Here is a 22,781-nt window from a genome sequence, read left to right on the forward strand (position 1 = left end):
CTGGAAGACACCTTCTTCAAGCAGTGGTACAGGAAGAAGTCGGTATCGTTCAAGAAAAACATGATTTTCATTCAGGACAATGCTCCATCACATGCATCCAAATACTCCACAGCGTGGCTGGCCAGTAAAGGTCTAAAGGAAGAAAAAATAATGACATGGCCTCCTTGTTCACCTGATCTAACCCCATAGAGAACCTGTGGTACCTCATAAAATGTGAGATCTACAGGGAGTGAAAACATTACACCTCTCCGAACAGTGTCTGGGAGATTGTGGTGGCTGCAGCACGCAATGTTGATCGTAAACAGATCAAGCAACTGACATAATCTATGGATGGAAGGCTTTTGAGTGTCATCGTAAAGAAAGGTGGCTATATTGGTCACTGATTTTTTTTGTTTTGTTTTTGAATGTCAGAAATGTTTATTTCTAAATTTTGTGTTGCTCTATTGGTTTACCTGGTGAAAATAAACAAGTGAGATGGGTATATATTTGGTTTTTATTAAGTTGCCTAATAATTCTGCACTGTAATAGTTACCTGCACAAACAGATATCCTCCTAAGATAGCCAAATCTAAAAAAAAAACCACTCCAACTTCCAAAAATATTAAGCTTTGATATTTATGAGTCTTTTGGGTTGATTGAGAACATAGTTGTTATTCAATAATAAAAAGAATCCTCTCAAATACAACTTGCCTAATAATTCTGCACACGGTGTAAGTACTATAGCAGTGTATTTTTTTTTCTTTCATTACTGCAGTGGTATCACTAATGTCTGTTCCACGCCAATCTCTCTCCGCCATCTTGTCATCACGTCTATGACTCACAGGCTAACGGTTACTAGCTCTCAATTTGGTCTATGACAGCCTCGTTCTGGCTCTTGTTGACTCACATTGAGAAGTGACTTCCGGTCCACTGAGAATACACTAGAGCGATCCGGCCAGTCCCAACTCCGGTCATGTGGTGCAGAAAAGGACCGGAGCAGTGTAGGGATCAGCAGAAGATGGCCACCGGTAAATATTTTACTACACATATAGTACAGACATTAGTGATACCACTTCAGTGCTGAATTAAAGAAAACAAAAAAAAAAACAAAAACACAGGAGTGGTTTATTTAGTAATTTTTAATTTTTTTTAGACGATAAGTTTAGACAAATATGGCTACTTTTTTGGCAGGAATAGCGCCACACCTGTTGACAGGCTGTGTGTGGTATTGCAGATCAGCTGTATTCACTTTAATGTAAATACCAGATACAACCATTGGAATGTGTCAATGCAGCCTAAAGTCCTATTCACACTTTTTTGTCTGTTTTCTCCTGCCTAAAATATATATATTGTTTTCATCCATATTATGCTCCATTTTTCATGTGTCTGAATTGTCATCTGTGTGTTTTATGTGTTTTCTTAAGACAAGAAAAAAATCAAATTGGGGCTTCCCAATCTTCTCATAGGAAACTGTTAATACTGACAGTCCACAGATGCCAACCTGTGCTGTTAGTTTTTTCAGTGCTCCATTAAATTGAATTGTGGAATTTTTTAGAAAAACCAGTCACGTGAATAATGCCATAGGACATCCTTCAATCTTCAAGGGCAACCAACAGATCATGTTTTTAGGAACTCCTTAGTACTGCACAGGTGATGGAATTATTGCCTGGGCAGGCGATGCAAATATCCCCTGGGAAATACTAAGGAAATCCTGAAAACCTGACCTGCTGGTGGATCTTGAGGACTGGAGTTGGGGAACCCTGTCTTATATCAAGTGCCCGTGTGCTAAAAAAACAGACAGCACATGTACAACATACTAAGACTAGAAAAAGAGACGCTATATTATTTCTTTCATTTTTTTTTAAACCACTTCTGGTGTTGACTTCAAAAATACCATCAATGAACCTAATCAAAACCTGAAACATGTAGTAGCATTCATTAGCTTCATCCAGGGCTTGTGCGTAATTGGAGTTTCTGCATGGGTGGTGCTAGAGTTCTTGTCCTTTTTCCTTCTAAGAATTTTATGTACACATTTAAATTCCCAAGGGGAGAATGACATGGCCTGCAAGTCTCCATAAGCCAATGTGGTCTTCCTCTTCAAGAAGAAAATGTATCCCTTAAGGGCCCGTTACACACAGCGAACTTGCTGGCGAGATCGCTGATTTTGTGACACATCAGCAATCTCTCCAGCGAGATCGCTGTGTGTGACATCCAGCAGCGATCGGCCCCCCCGCGGGGTATCGCTGATCGTGCTGGATCGTCCTGGCCCGTTTTTTCATCGCTGGTCTCCCGCTGGACAGCGCGCATCGCTGCGTGTGGCAGCGGGAGCCAGCGATGAGCGACACTGCACACTGGTTACCAACGTAAACATCGGGTTTCTAAGGGACGCGGGGCCCTTAGAAACCCGATGTTTAGCCTAGATACCAGCGTGCACAGCAGGCAGGGCGGGAGGTGGAGGCAGAGCGGCGCACAGACCGGAGTAGCTCTATCTGCTACTCCAGTCTGTCAGACCGGAGTAGCACTGCTATCTGCTCGCTGATCCTGATCGCTGGAGGGGCTGTCTATGTGACAGCTCACCAGCGATCAGCTAACAATGTCCCAGCGATCCCATCCATGTCGGATCGTTGGTGGGATCGTTGGGACATCGTTATATGTACCCTTAGACCCCCAGTCAGAGACTGATAATGGACGAGTATCCCAAAGAACGTCTGCAAATGGAGTTTCTGCTCTGGCTTCTTATCCTAAGTCATGTGGCAAAGGTCTTTAAAGAATCGATATTGACTATTCGGATTGCTATTTCTAATAGGTGACACTAGTTTTTCTGTAGTGAGGAGTATACTCGTTGCTCGGGTGTCCTCCGAGTATTTTGGCGTGCTCGGAGATTTAGTTTTCGCCTTCTCAGTTGCATGATTTGCGACTTGTAGACAGGCTGAATACATGTGGGAATTCCCTAACAAACAGGCAATAAGCTTGTCTAAGCAGTCGCAAATCATACAGCTGAGACGACGAAAACTAAATCTCCGAGCACGCCAAAATACTCGGAGGACACCCGAGCAACGAGTATACTCGCTCATTACTAATTTTCTGTTCTATTTCTCTCCAAGGAGGCTAAATACTTAAAATTACCAGGGGAGCATTGCATGGCCTATAAGTCTCACTACGCCCACTTTGTGCTCTCCACATACAGATGTTATCCCTTAGGACCCCTACATAGTTGACACACATTCATAGCTGGTGTGTAATGTGTCATATCATAATGATATTTGTAATTTCAACAAAATATTTTTATAAAATAGCAATCTATATTAATTGAGGTCATTTCCTCTGCTATAAAATCATCCATGTCAGTACCATGGACAGAGCACAGGACAAGTAGTATCGTTTTCCTGTAGCTACTGTGACAGCCTCATCAAACGGCAATCATACTATATGTGTGCATGGTGGCTCAGTGGTTAGCACTGCAGCCTTGCAGCGCTGGAGTCCTGGGTTCAAATCCCAACAAGGACAACATCTGCAAGGAGTTTGTATGTTCTCCCCGTGTTTGTGTGGGTTTCCTCCGGGAACTCCGGTTTCCTCCCACATTCCAAAGACATAATGATAGGGAATTTAGATTGTGAGCCCCATTGGGGACAGTGATAATGATAATGTGTGCAAACTGTAAAGCGCTACGGAATAGGTTAGCGCTATATAAAAATAAAGATTATTATTATTATAAGGTAAGAACACAGACACTCCGGTCCCAATCTCGTCCCCACAGCTTGGGGAAGTCAGCGATAATGGTCACCAGCTCTCAATGTAAGTCTATGACGGTCTCGTTCTGGTTCTCATAGACTTACATTGAGTAGTGACAGCCAACACTGGAGAGATCCGATAGGTCATAATCTGCAGAAGACAGTAGAAGAAGGCTGGTGAGTATATTACCAGGGGAAGGAAACTTACATTAGTCACACCACTCCAGCGGTGAAGTTATATTATATATAAACTGTGTTGGACACACCTTCTCATTCAAAGAGTTTTCTTTATTTTCATGACTAATTGTAGATTCACTCTGAAGGCATCAAAACTATGAATTAACACATGTGGAATTATATAATTAACAAAAGTGTGAAACAACTGAAAATATGTCTTATATTCTAGGTTCTTCAAAGTAGCCACCTTTTGCTTTGATTACTGCTTTGCACACTCCTGGCATTCCCTTGATGAGCTTCAAGAGGTAGTCACCGGAAATTGTCTTCCAACAGTCTTGAAGGAGTTCCCAGAGATGCTTAGCACTTGTTGGCCCTTTTGCCTTCACTCTGCGGTCCAGCTCACCCCAAACCATCTCGATTGGGTTCAGGTCTGGTGACTGTGGAGGCCAGGTCATCTGGCTTAGCACCCTATCACTCTCCTTCTTGGTCAAATAGCCCTTACACAGCCTGGAGGTGTGTTTGGGGTCATTGTCCTGTTGAAAAATAAAAGATGGTCCAACTAAACGCAAACCGGATGGAATAGCATGCCGCTGCAAGATGCTGTGGTAGCCATGCTGGTTCAGTATGCCTTCAATTTTGAATAAATCCCCAACAGTGTCACCAGAAAAGCACCCCCACACCATCACACCTCCCCCTCCATGCTTCACGGTGGGAACCAGGCATGTAGAGAGTCCATCCGTTCACCTTTTCTGCGTCTCACAAAGACACTGTCGTTGGAACCAAAGATCTCAAATTTGGACTCCTCAGACCAAAGCACAGATTTCCACTGGTCTAATGTCCATTCCTTGTGTTCTTTAGCCCAAACAAGTCTCTTCTGCTTGTTGCCTGTCCTTAGCAGTGGTTTCCTAGCAGTTATTTTACCATGAAGGCCTGCTGCACAAAGTCTCCTCTTAACAGTTGTTGTAGAGATGTGTCTGCTGCTAGAACTCTGTGTGGCATTGACCTGGTCTCTAATCTGAGCTGCTGTTAACCTGCGATTTCTGAGGCTGGTGACTCGGATGAACTTATCCTCTGCAGCAGAGGTGACTCTTGGTCTTCCTTTCCTGGGGCGGTCCTCATGTGAGCCAGTTTCTTTGTAGCGCTTGATGGTTTTTGCAAATGCACTTGGGGACACTTTCAAAGTTTTCCCAATTTTTCAGACTGACTGACTTTCATTTCTTAAAGTAATGATGGCCACTCGTTTTTCTTTGCTTAGCTGCTTTTTTCTAGCCATAATACAAATTCTAACAGTCTATTCTGTAGGACTATCAGCTGTGTATCCACCAGACTTCTGCACAACACAACTGATGGTCCCAACCCCATTTATAAGTCAAGAAATCCCACTTATTAAACCTGACAGGGCACACCAGTGAAGTGAAAACCATTTCCGGTGACTACCCCTTGAAGCTCATCAAGAGAATGCCAAGAGTGTGCAAAGCAGTAATCAAAGCAAAAGGTGGCTACTTTGAAGAACCTAGAATATAAGACATTTTTCAGTTGTTTCACACTTTTTTGTTAATTATACAATTCCACATGTGTTAATTCATAGTTTTGATGCCTTCAGAGTGAATCTACAATTTTCATAGTCATGAAAATAAAGAAAACTCTTTGAATGGAAAGGTGTGTCCAAACTTTTGGTCAGTACTTTTTGGTACTGTATATACACTGTGTTCCAAATTATTATGCAAAAAATATTTCCTCATATTTTCTCTAAATTACCTATATGAATTGCAGTCATTGTTATTTTCCAGTCATCTAATATTCTAGTATAATTGCAATGTTTTTGAACAAACTGCCTATGAGAACAGTATATTTTTAAAAATAAGAAACACTCAAAATGCATGTTCCAAATTATTATGCACAGCAGAGTTTTCAATCTTTTTATTTTTATTTTGAACAAAAAAATGGTCAATTGTGAAATTATAAGCATTATCAGCTTATTACAAAATGAAATCAAACAGTTTTCAAGTCAAAACTATATTCTAGGTGATGTTACATTTGCACATAGGACCCCTTGTTGGAAAGAAGCTTCTGAACTCTCTCGTCCATTGAATTTGTCAGTTTTTGGATGGTTTGTGCTTCAATTGCTTTGCATGTGGACAGAATACCCTCCCAGAGCTGTTGCCTAGATGTGAACTGCCTCCCGCCATCATAGACACTCCGTTTGATGATGCTCCAGAGGTTCTCAATGGGGTTGAGGTCAGGGGAAGATGGTGGCCACACCATAAGTTTGTCCTCTTTTATGCCCATAGCCGCCAGAGATGCAGATGTGTTATTTGCAGCATGAGACGGTGTATTATCATGCATGAAAATGATTTTGCTGCGGAAAGCACGGTTCTTCCTCTTGAACCATGGCAGGAAGTGCTGTTTTAGAAACACCACATAGATTATGGAGTTCATCTTTACCCCTTCAGGGATCCTAAAGGGGCCGACAATCTCTCTCCCCATGATTCCAGCCCAAAACATTACTCCACCTCCTCCTTGTTGGCGCCTTAGCCATGTTTTCATGGGGTGTCCATCAACCAGCCATCCTCCACTCCATCCATCTGGACCATCGAGCGTTGCACGGCACTCATCGGTGAACAAAACAGTTTGGAAGTCAGTCTTCATGTATCGTTTGGCCCACTGGAGCCGTTTCTGCTTGTGTGCAGTGGATAGAGGTGGTCGACAGGATGGCTTACGCACAGCTGCAAACCTCTGAAGGACCCTGCATCTTGTTATTCGGGGGACGTTGGAGGCACCAGCAGCTTCAAAAACTAGTCTGCTGCTATGACAAGGCATTTTTGCAGCTGCTCTTTTAACCTGACGCAATTGCCTGTTGGAAAGAGTCCTCAATTTTTCCTTATCAGCACGCACACGTGTGTGCTGGGAATCAGCTACATACTTCTTGATTGTGCGATGATCACGATGAAGTGTCTTGGCAATGTTGATTGTAGTCATGCCTTGACCTAAATACTCCACAATTTGTTGCTTCTCAGCAGCCGACACATCCTTTTTCTTTCCCATTTTGGCAAAAAATGTAGGCTGCTTAATAATGTGGAACAGCCTTCTTAAGTAGTCTTGCCTTTATTTGGACACACCTGCCAAACTAATTTGCACAGGTATCTGCAATTGCTTTCAGTGATATAAAGAGCCCTGACACACATCACCATCAATGAGTTTAAATGACAAACAAAAAAATTCTAACCTTATCACTCCTAAACTCTTTTTGCATAATAATTTGGAACACAGTTTATATAAAAAAAAAAAAAAAAAAAAAAAGCGCTGCCACCCCATTTTTCAAGTATCAGGTGCCGGCACCGCCATCAGGGTAATCTGATGTAACCTGAAAGATAAGAAAAATGGGTTAGATTATACTCACCGGGGGGGCGGGGGCGGTCCGGTCTTGGTCCGATGGGTGTTGCGGTCCAGTCCAGTCCAGAATGCTGTAGATAAACCCCTGATGGTGATGCCGGCTCCTGATACTTGAAAAATGGGGTGACAGATTCCCTTTAATATTTTGTTGTACAGCCTCTTGAGTCAATCGCTGCAAACAAACTATTTCTGTTACTCTCAATGAGACTTCTGCACCCATCCTTGGGTATTTTGTCCCACTCCTTGTAAGCAAACTGCTCCCGCTGTCTCAGGTTTGAAGTGTAAAGAAAAGGGATGGGGAACAGGAAAATTCAGCTCACCGTTTTCAGCCTCTTCCCAAGAATGAGTTCCACGCATGGAGCCACCCAAGTTCCAGAAAATGAAGAAAAAGAAGTACTCCAGCGTGGAAAGAATAAAACTCCGTCTTTTATGGAAAAAATTCATAAAAGCAGACAATGTAGATAACATGTGGATCCCAGAGAGCTACCAACCGACGTGTTTCGACATTACGGTCATAATCATGGAACTATGGTCTTAATCATGGAACCATGCAGGCTTCAGTTTCTTCCACAGATGTTCAATAGGCTTCAGATCTGGGCTGATAGAAGGCCCCTTCAGAATAGTCCAATACGTTGGTCTTAGCCATTCTTGGATGATTTTAGCTGTGTCCTTTGGATCATTATCCTAGTGGAGGACCAATGATCGGCGACACAGACGAAGCTTCCTGACATTGAGCAGCACATTTCGCTCCAAGAGGATGCCTTAATAGTCTTGAGATTTCATTGTACTCTTTACAGATTCTAGACACCCTGTGGCAGATGCAGCAAAGCAGCCCCAAAGCATAACCAAGACTCCTCCTTTCACAGTAGGAACAATGTTCTTTTCTTTGTATGCTTTATTTTTGTGTCTGTGAGCAAAGAGCTGATATGACTTGTCAAAAAGCTCTAGTTTTGTTTCATCTATCCAAAGGACATTCTCCCAAAATCATTAAAGCTTTTTGGCAAATTTTAATCTCACATTTTTTCTAATTTGATTTCAACAGTGGTTTCCTCCTCAGTCGTCTTCCATGAAGCCCACTTTGGCCAAGGCATCAAGAGATGGTGCAATTTGACACTGATGTAGCTGGGACTTCACCTCTAATCTCTTAGAAAGTTATTCTGGACCCTTTGGTTATTCGTATTATCCGTCTCTATAATTTGTCATCAATTTTGTCAATTTGTCATCAAAACTGAGGTAGACGATGCAACGTTTTGGCCATAATAGGACTTGTTTCATGCCAGAAATAATTTTATGGCCAAAATGTTGCATCGTCTATCCCATTTTTGCATCCTGGCTATGTGATATTAGGGATGGAATAAAAGCTACCTTTTATCCCTATATACTCTCTGGTGCATCGAATTTTTGGAATCTTTAATGTTTGTTAAAGCATGACAATTCAAAAAGACAAAATACTGCAGCATCAAAGACGAAAAATATAATGAAACATAACACAAGTAACCTAATGTGCATAATTGATGTAGAAATGCCTCAGAAAATATGCAACATCAAAAACGCTCCAAATACTCATCGTGGGGACACAGCCTTAAAAGGTTATTCCAAAAGCCACAATGTGGTTTTATAATAACGTACACATATTTATTCACGTGTGACAATATAACCCATTTTTAAGTCTGCCCTATTCATGTCCCCAACCTAAAGATGACCTTCCAGGATCCATTTACCCTCCAGTTGCATCGGCTCATGGTTGGTCTATCATGTGCATTGCAGGCTGTCTCAGCTGGCATCCTGCCAGTATAACTGTGCTGGGTCTAGAATGGAGCGTGTCCTGTGAGGCATGATTTCATTGAAAGGGGCAGAGCCTCCTTCATTATAGCGCAAGAGTTCATTTCAGGAAGCAATGGTGTGCTGCTAACTAAAAAGTGATGTACTGCTAAGTAAATAGTGAAGTACTGCAAGTAGGGCTCTGTATAGAGTGGGTGAGAGGATAAACTGCAAAATGTGGCTCTGCATACAGGGCTGAGAGAAGAGATATACTGCAGGAGGGGACTGAAAGAAGCAATGTGCGGCAGGATGGGGCTCTGTACAGATGACAGAGATGATATACTGCAGGATGGGGTTCTACTGTATGTAGAGGGATAATAGAAGAGAAGGAGTACATGGGGCAGAAATGAGCGATGTACTTCAAGATGGTGCTCTGTATAGAGGGTCCGAGAGGACATGCTCCAGGAGCGGAGCTCTATAAATTGGGCTGTTAGGAAAGAAACTGCAGAAGTGGGCTGAAAAGAGCAATGCACTGCAAGATTGGGCTTTATATGGTGGGGCTGAGAGGATATACTGCAGGATGGGGCTATGTACAGTGGCTTATATTAGCTGAGCTTTGTTTGTTGCTTGCTGCCGAGACCAGTGATATGAAACTGCAAATGATGCTCAATTGATGCACATTGCAAAGAATTATCTTTTGTGATATGCATCAACAAACCAAGATTTGCAGTTTCACAAAACTCATGTGTTAGCAGAAGATACATAGCTCTGCAGTGCTGTTATAAAAGAGAGAGGAGCTCAGCTATAAACAGCTAATGATGTAAAACCAAAGTGCAGCTACACTGAGGTAGATTGCAGAAAATATACGGTAATCAGTCAGGGTGTTGTACAGGAGCACAGTGCACAGAAGGATACAGTTAGGCTGTGTGCCCACGTTGCGTTTTTTTAAGCGTTTGTGCCGGATCAGACGCTGCAGAAACGCTTAAAAGATGCTTTAAATTAATTTGCATGCTTTTTTGGCTTCTTGTGCCAATGCATGCGTTTTTAACCGCTCAGGAATCGCTTAGCGGCTAAAAACGCAGCATGCTCATTAATTTTCGCATTGCTGAGCGTTTTTAGCCTTCCCCAATGTTCCCAGAAAACGCGTGTCAAAAAACGCGTCAAAAACGCGCAGCTTTTTTGCACAAAACGCGCAAGAATCGCGTGGAAAAAAGACGCGCGTTTTCTGGGAAGGGGATCAGTTTCCTGAGCGTTTAAAAACGTTAACGTGAGCACATAGCCTGAATGTCACACTTAGATTTGTGGGGCTAGTCAGGAGCACACCGGAGAGGGGTTTGCAATACTGATGAAAAGAAAGGTGCTGCTGGGAACTGTAGCTTTAGCAAACACTAAACGTTTTCCTAAATATTTTAACCAGTTGGGCAACCCATTTAACTCACATTCACATCAGACTGTACTAACATCACAAACTAAATGCTGTGGTCGAATAAGTGACCCCTAACAAAAAAAGGGTTACAGGGGATCTGTCACCATGTTTGGCCTATCTAATCTATTAATATGGGCATACAGGTTATAGCATGCTGAAAACAGCAGTTATATTCCAGGCACCATCCACCCCTGAGCCTGGAAGAGGTCATTTATATAAAGTGATAAAGGATGATTTCTCAGCAACAACACAGCTGATATGAGACCCACGGTAGGACTTTTATCAGCATTCTATAGCCTGTATGCCCATATTAATAGCATAGATAGGTCAAATGTGGTGACAGATTCCCTTTAAAATCTAGGTACTGTTCTATTGTGATGACATATCATTAGCTCTGTCATCTACGAGAAAACTTGGTCTTCACACCTACTACTGCTCCAAGAATAGGGGTCAGTGATGTTTGCAGCAGGCAATCAAATTATGTCCCAATTTCAACGCTGTCATGAAATAGAGGCGAAAACCTTGGCTAGATGCGATGGGCATCAGTGACATTTTTAGTAGATATTTTTACACTACTGACATGAAGAGCATCACATGAACTTTAAACTTGCAGTATGCCTGTTATACCACTGATCTGGGTCACAATTCAGTCTCCTGTATATCCCTCTGTATCACCATGCTTGTATGTATTACTAGGTTACTGCCACACAATGTATGCTGTATCCCTTTAATCTATGTCAGCCGGCTACAGGAAAATTCATTGCTTGTTCCCGATCAGTTTATTCTTTAGCAATTTGCTGCCAAATTAAAAAAAAATTTGGCCGAGCACTGATAGTCCATCATTCATACCCGAAATTTCCACTGCTGTTGTCCTCCAGCTGGGAGCTCTTCTGCACAAATATGTTGTGTTTGCCAGGCCCAGACATTCCAGCCACGGACTAGTGCGAGCTTCATTGTGTGGAGCAAATGACAAGCTTGGCTCAACACTGGGCCAAAGTAACTGCATTCTTAGTAATTAATCCATGGACCACCACAGCAGCACACTCATCTAATGACAGGAACATCCTTAACCCTCTAATATCCACTGAGCTGAAAGTTATTATTCTCATGAATGTAGAAAATAAGAAATAAAACATCTCTATAGTGCTTTTACCCAGTATACATTAAACAATGGTACACGGAATAGAGGATGCTGAAGGGTAAAAGTATCAATTCTTTATAAAACAGCATCTGACACTTATTTCTGAGGAGCATTCTTTAAAGACAATCTGTAAGATAAGCCACATATATGGATATCCAGGTCCTTGAAATGGCCACCTTGGCCATGGCCACCTTTATCTTATCATATATATGTTGCTGCATTCCCAATAAAATCTGCATCTGCAGAGGTTGCTTCCTCACCCAGAACCAGCCTTTCTAGCTTGATAGCTCATTGTCAGATCTCCCTACCTGGCGCCTGCAAACACACAGTGAGCTATCTCAATCAAACTAAAGAGACTGTGTGGGTGGGGAAACAAAGGCTCAGGAAGTGCTCTGTCATGTCCAGAGCACTTAAAGAGGTTGTCAACTAGTAGGCCAACCCCTTCTCATTCCTCATGTTTGGCCCCGTTAAAATAAAAACACTTATACTCACCTCCCGTGCTGGCTCCCTTTCAGCGGTGCCGGTATTCACATTCCTGGGACTTTCGTACCCGGGACTCTCATGCAATTTCTATGACACATGAGCCTGGCACCCAAAGACCTGCTGGCATCACTGTCCCCACCTTCACACAAATCAAACATCAAGAGAAAGTCCAAGAGCAGCCGCAACTCTGGCTTCCTGTTGATGTTCAATACATCCGAAAGCGGGGACAGGGTTTGCATGTGAATTACATTCCTGCTTTTTCGGCAATATGGCAACAGACAGAAGAAATAAAGATGCCGAAGGATTTACATCCAGAATTCTTCCATTCTCAACCCCGAATCTACTAAAATGTTTGTTCATGCCCTCATCATCTCTCACCTTGACTACTGCAATATATTCAGCTGTGGCTTCTCAACTAACACTTTTGCACATCTCCAGTTTGTCCTTAACCCCACTCCTATGTGTCACAGAAACTGCATGAGAGTCTCATGAACAAGAGTTATAGCTTCTGTCTGTTGCTATATTGCCGAAAAAGCAGAAATTCAGAAATTTGTAAATGAAAAAAAAAGTGAGGGCTTGTTTTGGGTATCAAGCTGTAGTTTTATTGGTAACATTTTAAGGTCCATAAGAGGTTTTGATTGCTTTTTATTGCATTTCATGTGGGACGTGAGGAAACTGAAAAACAGCAATTCTGTCACTTTGATTATTTCTTAGATCATTTTATATTTTGATGGGGTGGACTTTTATGGATGTGGATACTGTATTTTTTTATAATGTTTCTATTCTTGGGGGGGGGGGGTGATTGGAATTTTTATATTTTTCAAAAATACCGCACATAGAGGGGACAATAAGCGTTTGATCTACACGCGCCTTAGGTTCCACTGTCAAAGATTGATAACAGCATTTAAGAGGTATACAGCAACTCAGCCAGCATCTGCAGGGTATGGTTCGGGCTCAGCTCCTGAACTTGCTCCATACACCCGCACCTGACAAGCAATGTACATAAGTGGCGGATGTCAAGCTGGGATTAAATCCTTAGACACAATTTTTAAAAATTGTGGTGTATGCAGTTAACGTTCCAATTCACAAAACCCAAACAGAGCAGTTCCACTACATTATAATGAGGCATCAAAGATTACAGAAATAACCACCACAAAGGATGTAGGCACACAATTTACCTGGGTGATTTCCGTCAGTGGGATTTCACAAGGACAAAGCAATTCCTTAGGGGGTGGTTCAATAAGTACAGGAGGGAGTTCGGACTTTGCAGTCTCTTCTGGAGCCTCAATTGGCGATTTAGTGCAGTTATTTTCCTTGTCGCTGTCATCTTTTAGCTTAGGCTCTGTCACCAATGGAGAATCAGACTTGATAGTCATAGCAGAGAATCTGGAACGAACAGGCCTGCCACGATGCACAGTCTCCCATCCTTCAGCATCAATGTGATCTGCAGCCACGACAAGATAAAAGACAAAAAAAATGCTGAATACTTCCAAGGTAATGTATATCCAAAATATCAAGCCTACCAATAATGGCACTTCAGAACAAGAAATATCCAAAACGACAGAAAAGCATTGCCATTAAAAATAATTTTTATTAAAGCATGATAGCCAAACCATAAAAACACATAAAAGGAGATTCTGGTCCAGAAAACCAAACATAGGTTAGAGTACACATGTGAGAACATATATACCAGTGGAAGATACAAAATAAGAATCTATTATAAGCTTGTCATAATGACTCTGGAAAGGCCTTCCACCACGGTTCACACTCTCCTCTCTGCACAGACCAGCATAAATTGTAAAAGCTGCTACATATGCATGTATGCTGCTATAACTGCACCTATTCAGTCTATACAAAGTGTCCTACCTCCTGTACAGTAACCGCAGCCCCTATATTTGTACCAAAAGATTTTACTGAGTAGTCAGTGTGTAGAGGCATGCAAAAGAACAGCACATAAAGGGGGTGTGTACCGAGTCACCTTATAAAGGTACAATAAACATAGGTATACATGTGACAGGGTATAGAGTATGCGCCCATAGTGCTCTAAATGATGTCAACAACTAATAGAAACGCTGCACACAAGTAGAAATATCTATGCATGTAGTACAATAAACCTATTTGCTAATATTATTACACCTACGACAAAATCTAGGAAATGGGAATACCCCTTTATAGACGATCTGTCACTGGGTCAAAAGTGGCCAGCTCTTGCTTTTATTTTACTTCCATGAGTATTCTGTTTCTTGTTTTTTTTAAATCTTTAACAAAAGAGTGTGGCTTACAAAATTCTCTGAGGGCGTGTCTCTAGGGTGTTTTGCAGTATTACCCTGTGAGCCACACCTACTTGGTAAATATCATAAATATTAGCACTACATAATAAATGTCCCATATCTCTGGAACAGAACAAAAGCTTTACCAAAAAAAAAAAAATACACAGGAGAGCAGAGAGCATAAAATACAAGCAAAAAAAGTCACTTTTGACCTGGCAACAGGTCTTCTTTAACGAATTTATCAGTATTAGTGATCAGTCGTTCTAGATGCATTTACCATACAGGCACACTGTCAGTTTCCGCCAACCTCCGTACTGTAATAAGGGTTAACTGCCTTTCTTTTTGGATATTTAATGGCTTTGAGGTTTCTAAACAGATTCTTATTAAGGTCTTGCAGTGTTCTGCAGCAATAAAGGGCTTTTGGGTCTTCTAAATCTCGCTGAAATTAACTTTGCGAAGTATCTTGTAATTTCTATTCATAAAGCAATTTCGTAGGAAAACAAAGACACAGGACCAGTGTTCCCCGCTGGAACCTGTCCACTTCACTTCCTTATCCTCGCTGATAGATTTATGACTAGGATAAAGCAGAAGGTTTCAGAGGCAGAAAGGGAGGTGGCTCGGTAATAACTGCGCAACACCGGTGGAAACAGTAACGCAAAACATAACCGCTACATTCAGGAACCCACCACCCACACACAAAGCAAATGGAGATTCACTACGGTACCTACGATGTAAATATATTCAAAGTCATTGTATACAACAGAAATACATAGAAGCGTACATCTATTCTACTTTTCATCTACTGATGATCTAGAAGCACAGCCGCCACCGGCAATGACAAATGACCAGCGCTCACCATTCTCCTGCAGAGGCCTCGGCTTGGGAGCTGATGGGCAGGAATGGACCGTCTCTGTGGCTGGACTCCTTGGAGAAGATCCATGACTTGCTTTCACTTTATCGGCCCAACTAACACCAGTAGAAGTCAAGCGTCCGGGAGTTAAAGTGAGGGTAGGTCCTCTGTAAAAACACAGTGCATGAGAAAGAAAGGCTGTGAAATGTACACAGTGTGCACTATACGCACAGGACAAGAACAGTGAGGCTATGTGCCCACGTTAGCGCTTTTAAACGCTCAAGAAACTGATCCCCTTCCCAGAAAACGCGCGTCTTTTTTCAGTGCGTTTCTTGCGCGGTTTTTGCACAAAAGATGCGCGTTTTTGACACGCGTTTTCTTGGAACATTGGGGAAGGCTAAAAACGCTCAGCAATGCGGAAATTAATGAGCAAGCTGCGTTTTTAGCCGCTAAGCGGTTCCTGAGCGTTTAAAAACGCATGCAAATTAATTTGAACTTTCTTTTAAGAGTTTCTGCCACGTCTAAGCCGGCACAAACGCTGTGGAAACGCTTAAAAAAACGCAACGTGGGCACACACCCTAATGGTTAGAAAATCATTACTTCACTATGCACCCAAATTCACAAACTTACAAACCAAGACCGTTCTCACACAATGTGCAATGCAGGGGTGCTTTTTTTTTGCAGCAATTTTCTGAAAAAGCAATAAAATTGCTATTATTTTACAGCGTTTTCAGAAAGTTGCCAGAAAAAACGCATCATGTAAACGCAGCCAAATCTGATATTACAGCTATCTACATGGCAACTGGGCTGTATAAACGTCCAAATCAAAGATGTTCCACATGTCATTATAATAACACATGCAAATATCCTCTTCAAAGAGGAAGAGGACTAGAACGCTAGTACCAGCTATTGGAACAGCAATCCTCATTGTCAATATTGACCCTTTAATGACCCTTGTCACCAGACATTTTATTTGAAGATGTGTTTCAGGGTGTTTGCCACTCACCAGTGCAAAGCATTAAAAAAAAGGGTAATAGGTTGACATTAACCTTTAGGAATGCTAAAACATAGGCAGCACTAGAGTTCAAGTCCTCTTCCTCTCTGAAGAGGCAATTTGCATATTTAAATTTTCAAAGGAGCATTGCACAGCCTATGACTGCTAATGTCAACTTGGTACTCTCCACAAGGAGTAAAGTTCTCCCTTAGACACTCTCTCAGAGGCCTCTCACCTAGCCAAATCAGATCTCCTCCTTTGAGCTGATGAGAGATAAACACCCGGAATGTGTCTCTGCAAATTAAGTTTCTGGTTTGGCTTTTATATTAACACACATGGGGAGGCTCGTTAATTCGAGAATGACTTATAGGATTGCTACCCCAATAGATGGCACTAGAGAGAGTTCTAAAAAAATTAAAAAATAAAAAAACATGGATTTTTGTGATAAACTCACAGTAAAATTATTTTCACCCAGACGCTCATTGGGGGACACAGATACTGTGGGGTGTATGCTTCTGCTGCTACGAGGCTGACACTAAGTGGAAAAAAAGAGGTTAGCTCCTCCTCCGCTGTATACACCCTCGCCCCCATTGCGGGCGGAACTCAGTTTGGTGCCAAAGCAGTAGGGGGACAACAAAATCAGCCTTAATACAGGTACAACATGTCAAAAAAACCACCACCCTTATATCAAATAAGTAAATGCATATTAATTAAATAAAACAAGAGCCAACTGGCTAATAGGGTGGGTGCTGTGTCCCCAATGAGCGTCTCGGAGAAAAGGATTTTACGGTGAGTTTATCACAAAAATCCATGTTTCTCCTTCGCCTCATTGGGGGACACAGATACTGTGGGACGTCCTAAAGCAGTCCCTGGGTGGGAGAATTGACTCACCGATCAAAGCTACATGCACCTCTTGTTTAAAGGTGCGCCACCGATGCTTAGAGAATCCTTCTACCCAGGCTCGCATCCGCCGAGGCCTGAGTGTGGATATTATAATGTTTGGTAAATGTGTCCAGGCTGGACCAGGAAGCTGCCTTGCAAACCTGTTCCGTCAAAGCTTGGTGCCCATCAAAGCTTGGTGCCGAAGCGCCCAAGAGTTGCCCACTGCCCGAGTAGAGTGCGCTCTGATCCCTGCTGGAATCGGCGCGCCTCTAATGTGGTAGGACTCCTGAATAGTCAAACGAATCCATCTGGCTATGGTCGATTTTAAGGCAGCGAGTCCCTTCCTGCGCCCTTCGGGGAGCACGAACAGCGTGTCTGTCTGACGAAAGGGCGCCGTCCTCGACACGTTCCTCTGGAGGGCTTTTACCAGGTCTAACGTGTGAAGAGCCTTTTCCACACGGTGCACCGGTGCTGGACAAAAAGAAGGCAAAACAACATCTTCAATAATGTGAAAAGAGGACACGACCTTCGGTAAAAAAGGAGGGGCTGGTCTTAGCACCACCTTATCCTCATGGAAAGTGAGGAACGGAGCTCGGCAGGATAGGGCCGCCAGCTCTGAAACCCGCCTGATAGAAGAGATGGCAACTAGGAACACCACTTTCCAGGAAAGGTACCTCAAAGAGACATCCTGAAGTGGTTCAAATGGAGCTTCCTGCAGAACACTTAGGACCAGGTTAATGTCCCAGGCATCCATAGGCACCTTATAGGGAGGTACCAAATGGGAGACTCCCTGGATGAAAGTCTCCAACTGCAAATTGGTAGCAATTCTGCGCTGCAACAGTACGGATAAGGCCGATATTTGTCTCCTGAGGGAACTTGGGGCCAAGCCCAAGTCTAGGCCAGACTGGAGAAAGGCCAAGATGTTGGGAATCGAGAATCTTAGCGGAGAAACACTTCGGCCTCGGCACCAAGCAAAGAACACCTTCCAGGTGTGGTGGTAAATTCATGCTGAAGCAGGCTTCCGGGCACTAACCATTGTAGCGACCACCTTGCTCCCAAACCCTGCCTGGGTTAGAACCCAAGATTCAATGGCAATGCCGTCAAACACAGGGCCCCTGAGTTCGGGTGGCAAATCGGCCCTTGAGAAAGCAGATCTGGGCGCTCTGGCAGCCGCCAAGGAACGTCGGCAAGTAGCCGCATTAGATCTGCGTACCACACTCGACGGGGCCAGTCTGGGGCCAGCAGAATCGCCGGAACCCCTTCCGTCTTGATCCTCTTGATGACTCTCGGGAGTAGTGGCAGCGGGGGAAATAGATATGGGAGGCGGAACTGGTTCCATGGCAGATCCCACGCATCCACAGCAATTGCTTGCGGGTCCCTGGCCCGAGCGACATATGTGGACACCTTGACGTTCACTCTGGACGCCATCAGGTCCACATCCGGAGTTCCCCAAAGCTGACAAATCTGCTGGAAGACCTCGGGATGTAGTGACCACTCTCCGGACGCAAGACCCCGCCGGCTGAGAAAGTCTGCCGCCCAGTTTTCCACGCCCGGGATGTGGACTGACGAAATCACCTAGTGGTTTGCCTCGGCCCACTGAAGAACGTGCCCCACCTCGCGCATAGTTGCTCTGCTGCGGGTGCCCCCTTGGTGATTTATGTAAGCCACCGCCGTGGCGTTGTCCGATTGGATCCAGATGGGGCGGCCTGCTAAGAAGTGATGAAACTGCTGCAGAGCCAGCCGAATTGCTCGTATCTCCAATAAGATGATCGGGAGGCGAGCCTCCTGTGGCCACCACCGTCCCTGGGTCGTGTGGTGGCGAAACACCACTCCCCAGCTGAGGAGACTGGCGTCGGTTGTTATCACCAACCAATAGTCTGGGGGGGAAGGGTTTCCCCTGGGTCAGAGAGGAACTGGTTATCCACCAACCGAGCGACTGCCTGACTTGAGAGGACAGTCGGCACCGCCGATCAAGCGTGAAAGGATTCTTGTCCCAGGCTGATAAGAGAGCGTGCTGCAGGGGGCGAAAATGGAACTGAGCGAATGGTATCGCTTCCATCGCTGCCACCATTCTTCCTAGAATCCTCATCCCAAAACAAATGGTATGAGGGACTGGTTGGTGAAGAGTCCGAACTCCCTGCTGGAGCGCTAGGGCTTTTTCCTGAGGGAGAATTACCAACCCTCGGCAAGCGTCGCAGATCATTCCCAAGAAGGAAATCCTCTGAGCTGGCACAAGGGATGACTTCTTCGCATTGACCAACCACGCTAAGCGGGCAAGAGTATCTAGCGTGATGTTGACATTTTCCTCGCATGGTTGTATTGAAGGGCCCTTGGCCAATTGGTCGTCCAAGTAAGGCAAGACGACTATGCCTCGAGAATGCAGTATGGCCATGACAACTGCCATAACCTTTGTGAACACTCTGGGAGCCGTGGCTAGCCCGAAGGGTAGCGCTACGAACTGAAAATGTCGCCCGTTGATGGCGAAGCGTAGGAACCTCTGATGAAGAGGAAAAAAGGGAATCGCAAACAGGTTTGAATAGAAGCCCTGAGCTTTCGTGTTCTGGTACAGGAACAATGACCCCGTTGTGCTGGAGCGATTTGATGGCTCCTAATAGAGCCCTTGCCTGGGCATCCACCCTGGGAAGACGAGAACGAAAAAACCGTCTTGGAGGGTACCTGACAAATTCTATTTTGCAACCTGAGGTCACCAACTCCTTTACCCATGCGTCGCGTGTGACACTGAACCAGACGTGGTGAAACCAGAGTAGGCGGCCGCCCACCCTGCTGGTGTCGTCTGGTAAACGCCTCGAGTCATTTGGCTGACGATCTTTGGGATCTGGATCCCCTCGATCTGGGCTGTTGAGCACGCATTCTCCCCAATGGGTTGGCTCTATATGAGACCTGCCGTTCCCTATCCTGGTTGGGGCGGCCTGAAGCGGTGAAGTTGGCCGCTGTGGTCCACACGGGGTTGCGAAAGGCACGAAAACGTGCCTGAAACGGGTGCCGAAAAAACGGCTTGACCTTTTGTTGAGGGAGAAACCCGCTCTTTCCTCCTGTGGAGTCGGAGATGAGTTGATCCAACTTCTCTCCGAAAAGACGGCCGCACTGATAAGGCAGAGAAGTCAAGGACTTCTTGGAAGTAGAATCTGCCCGCCATGTCCTTAACCATAGAGCTCTTCTGAAATTGCTTTAGCAGCAAGTGCCGAGCAATTGCCCGCATCCAAAGATGCATTGATTACTTAGTCTCCGGCCATCACCATCTGACTCGCGATCTCCGATATCTCTGCAGGTAAATCTTGCTCCTGCGTGACCTTGTTTAACGATTCTGACCATGAGGTCATAGCCTTGGCTACCCAAGTTGCTGCGAAAGAGGGAGCGAGTGCTGACCCTGACGCTTCATATACTGAGCGAGCTAAGCTCTCTATGAGGCGATCCGTGGGATCCTTAATAGAGGAAACATTAGGTACGGATAACAGGGTTTTAGTGGCTAGGCGCGAAACTGGTAGATCCACCATCGGAGATTCCGTCCAATTTTTACGGAGGTCCGGGGCAAATGGATACTTTGTTTTGAGTGCCCTTTGACCCGAGAAACGCCTGTCTGGCCGTTCTCTGTGTCGCTGCACTATGTCCTCAAACTTGGGGTGAGAGGAAAAAATTTTGTGCGGCTGCTTTACTCACTTAAATGCCACCTTTATGCCCCATAGCCACTGCGGGATCTTCCTTAATCCCCAAGGTCTGATTGACGGCTTCTATGAGGCTGTTCACTGTTTCACGTGACCCTGGAGTGTCCACGTCAAGGGGCTCGTTTGAGTCGAAATCTGAGCTCTGCTCGCTATCAACCACTGGTGACGGGGAGCGAGAAGCAGAGCTTACGGATGCAGGGCACCGGATGGACTGGGCGACACCGCGTGGATTCGTTTTCCCCGGGTCTGCCTGGAATGAGAGCGCCCCCTGCAGGCCGGAGGCTCGTGTGAGGTGGAGGTTCCATCTAAGGTTGGCGAGCCATTGTCCCTGCCTCCTATCTGGGGCCTGAAGGGACTCGATTGCCCTCGTAAGCGACGCCATGGACTGTGACAGTGATAGGGCCCACTCCGGGGGTTCGGCACATTGGTCGCGGTCGCAGGGGAGGGCTCCTGAGCGCGTTCGGACTCGCAGACTTCGCATAATCGCTTGCTCTGTGCCTGCGGAAACACAGCCTGACAAGAGATGCATGCAGTGTAAAAAAGTGTGCGTCCTTGTTTTTTCGGACATGCTGTATCTCTCCGCTGCTAGGGAGGGGGGAAGGAGGTAGCACCTCGTTTTTCCTGTAGCGTGGCCTCTCGGGCAGCACTTACCCCAGTCCTGCGCCCCCACTCCTGGACGCCTCCACATCCAAAATTGCGCGCCACCAGCCGTGGGGCGGGCTGCCAGCATATGAACCACTCCAGGGGCGGTACTTCCGGCTCTGCGGCCTAGTCACGCGCCGAAGTCGGGGACTAAATTTATTCGCCGCCGCCGCCCTAGCTCCGGCTAAAGCCGTGGCCTCAATTTTATCCCCTGCCTGACGGGGAAGGGGGGGGGCGCGGACTTCCATGGCGCCGAAAAATGGCGCTGTTTACTGGCGCGGGCTGCTGCTACTGCCACGCCGCCTGACGATGCCACCACGCTCAGCCCTGAATGGCCGGTGGCCTCCCAGCTAAGGGCTCCAGCCCGATCTTCGCAGGAGCCCTCCCAGGCCCTCTCCTTACCGACGATCCTCTTCAGCTTCCTGAGCTCAGGTATGTGAGGGGGCCTCGAAAAAATAGGACGGCGCAGGCACCCTAGCTCCTTCTAAACCCTTCAGGTGGTGAGGAATGGGACTGTCCGCCACCTTGCAGCACCGCAGTCTCAGCATTGGTGGAGCAGTGGGGGCCGCACGGACTAGTCTTGTGCCTCTGTACAGCCCATGGTTTCAATACGTAGGGGTGGTCAGGGCTAAGTCCGACATTGTGTCCCACGACGCGGGAGAGGATACGTGGAGGCGACACTCGCACATGCTCGCCCGTTGTTGGTTTGGGGAAATCGGACCCTTTCAATAGGATCCGTTGCCCCTGTCTAATCTCCATGGGAAAAAGAAAAAAAAGTCTGGAGAAAAAAAAAAATAGATGTGTGCCTCCATGGACACTAAGCAAAAAACTGAGTTCCGTTCGCCATGGGGGCGAGGGTGTATACGGCGGAGGAGGCGCTAACCTCTTTTTTTCACTGTGTCAGCCTCCTAGCGGCAGAAGCATACACCCCACAGTATCTGTGTTCCCCAATGAGGCGAAGGAGAAAAGGACTGGCAAATTTAAATTTACAGGAGTCTACAAGTCTCCTTACGCCAGCTTGGCACTCTATACAAGATTCCCATTTAGACCTTATAAACACAATATGGTTCTTTAACCTCTTCACCGCATCCGCTGTACGTGTACGGCACAAGTCTGAAGCAGGTGTATGGAGCAGGCTCACTGGATGAGCCCATCTCATATACAGCAGGTGATGGCTATGTGATACAGATAGGACAGGCCGTGATTGATAACTAGTAGTGATGAGCGAACATGCTCGGATAAAGTGTTATCTGAGCATGCTCGGGTGCTATTCAAGTGTCTTGAGTGTGCTCAAACAACATCTTTGAGTCCCCACAGCTGCATGTCTCTAACAGCCGCAACACAAAACAGTCAGATAGCAGTAAAGCATG

The 22,781-nt window shown here is 45.2% G+C and overlaps 1 protein-coding gene across 2 annotated transcripts in view; it reads right to left on the minus strand.

Annotated features, from left to right (window-relative positions):
* SCAPER (S-phase cyclin A associated protein in the ER) overlaps positions 1 to 22,781 on the minus strand; it is a 404,857-nt gene that overhangs the window by 291,042 nt on the left and 91,034 nt on the right. For both annotated transcript variants that reach the window (XM_073579348.1, XM_073579347.1), the window contains exons 7-8: positions 15,217 to 15,377; positions 13,269 to 13,534 (exon numbers count right to left, since the gene is read on the minus strand). In XM_073579348.1, the coding sequence (XP_073435449.1) occupies positions 13,269 to 13,534; positions 15,217 to 15,377 (427 nt within the window). The remainder of the gene's footprint in view (positions 1 to 13,268; positions 13,535 to 15,216; positions 15,378 to 22,781) is intronic.

The sequence above is a fragment of the Dendrobates tinctorius genome, unplaced genomic scaffold (assembly GCF_039654945.1).
Source record: "Dendrobates tinctorius isolate UK_male_01 unplaced genomic scaffold, ASM3965494v1 ptg000062l, whole genome shotgun sequence".
In the NCBI taxonomy this organism is placed as follows: Eukaryota; Metazoa; Chordata; class Amphibia; order Anura; family Dendrobatidae; genus Dendrobates; species Dendrobates tinctorius.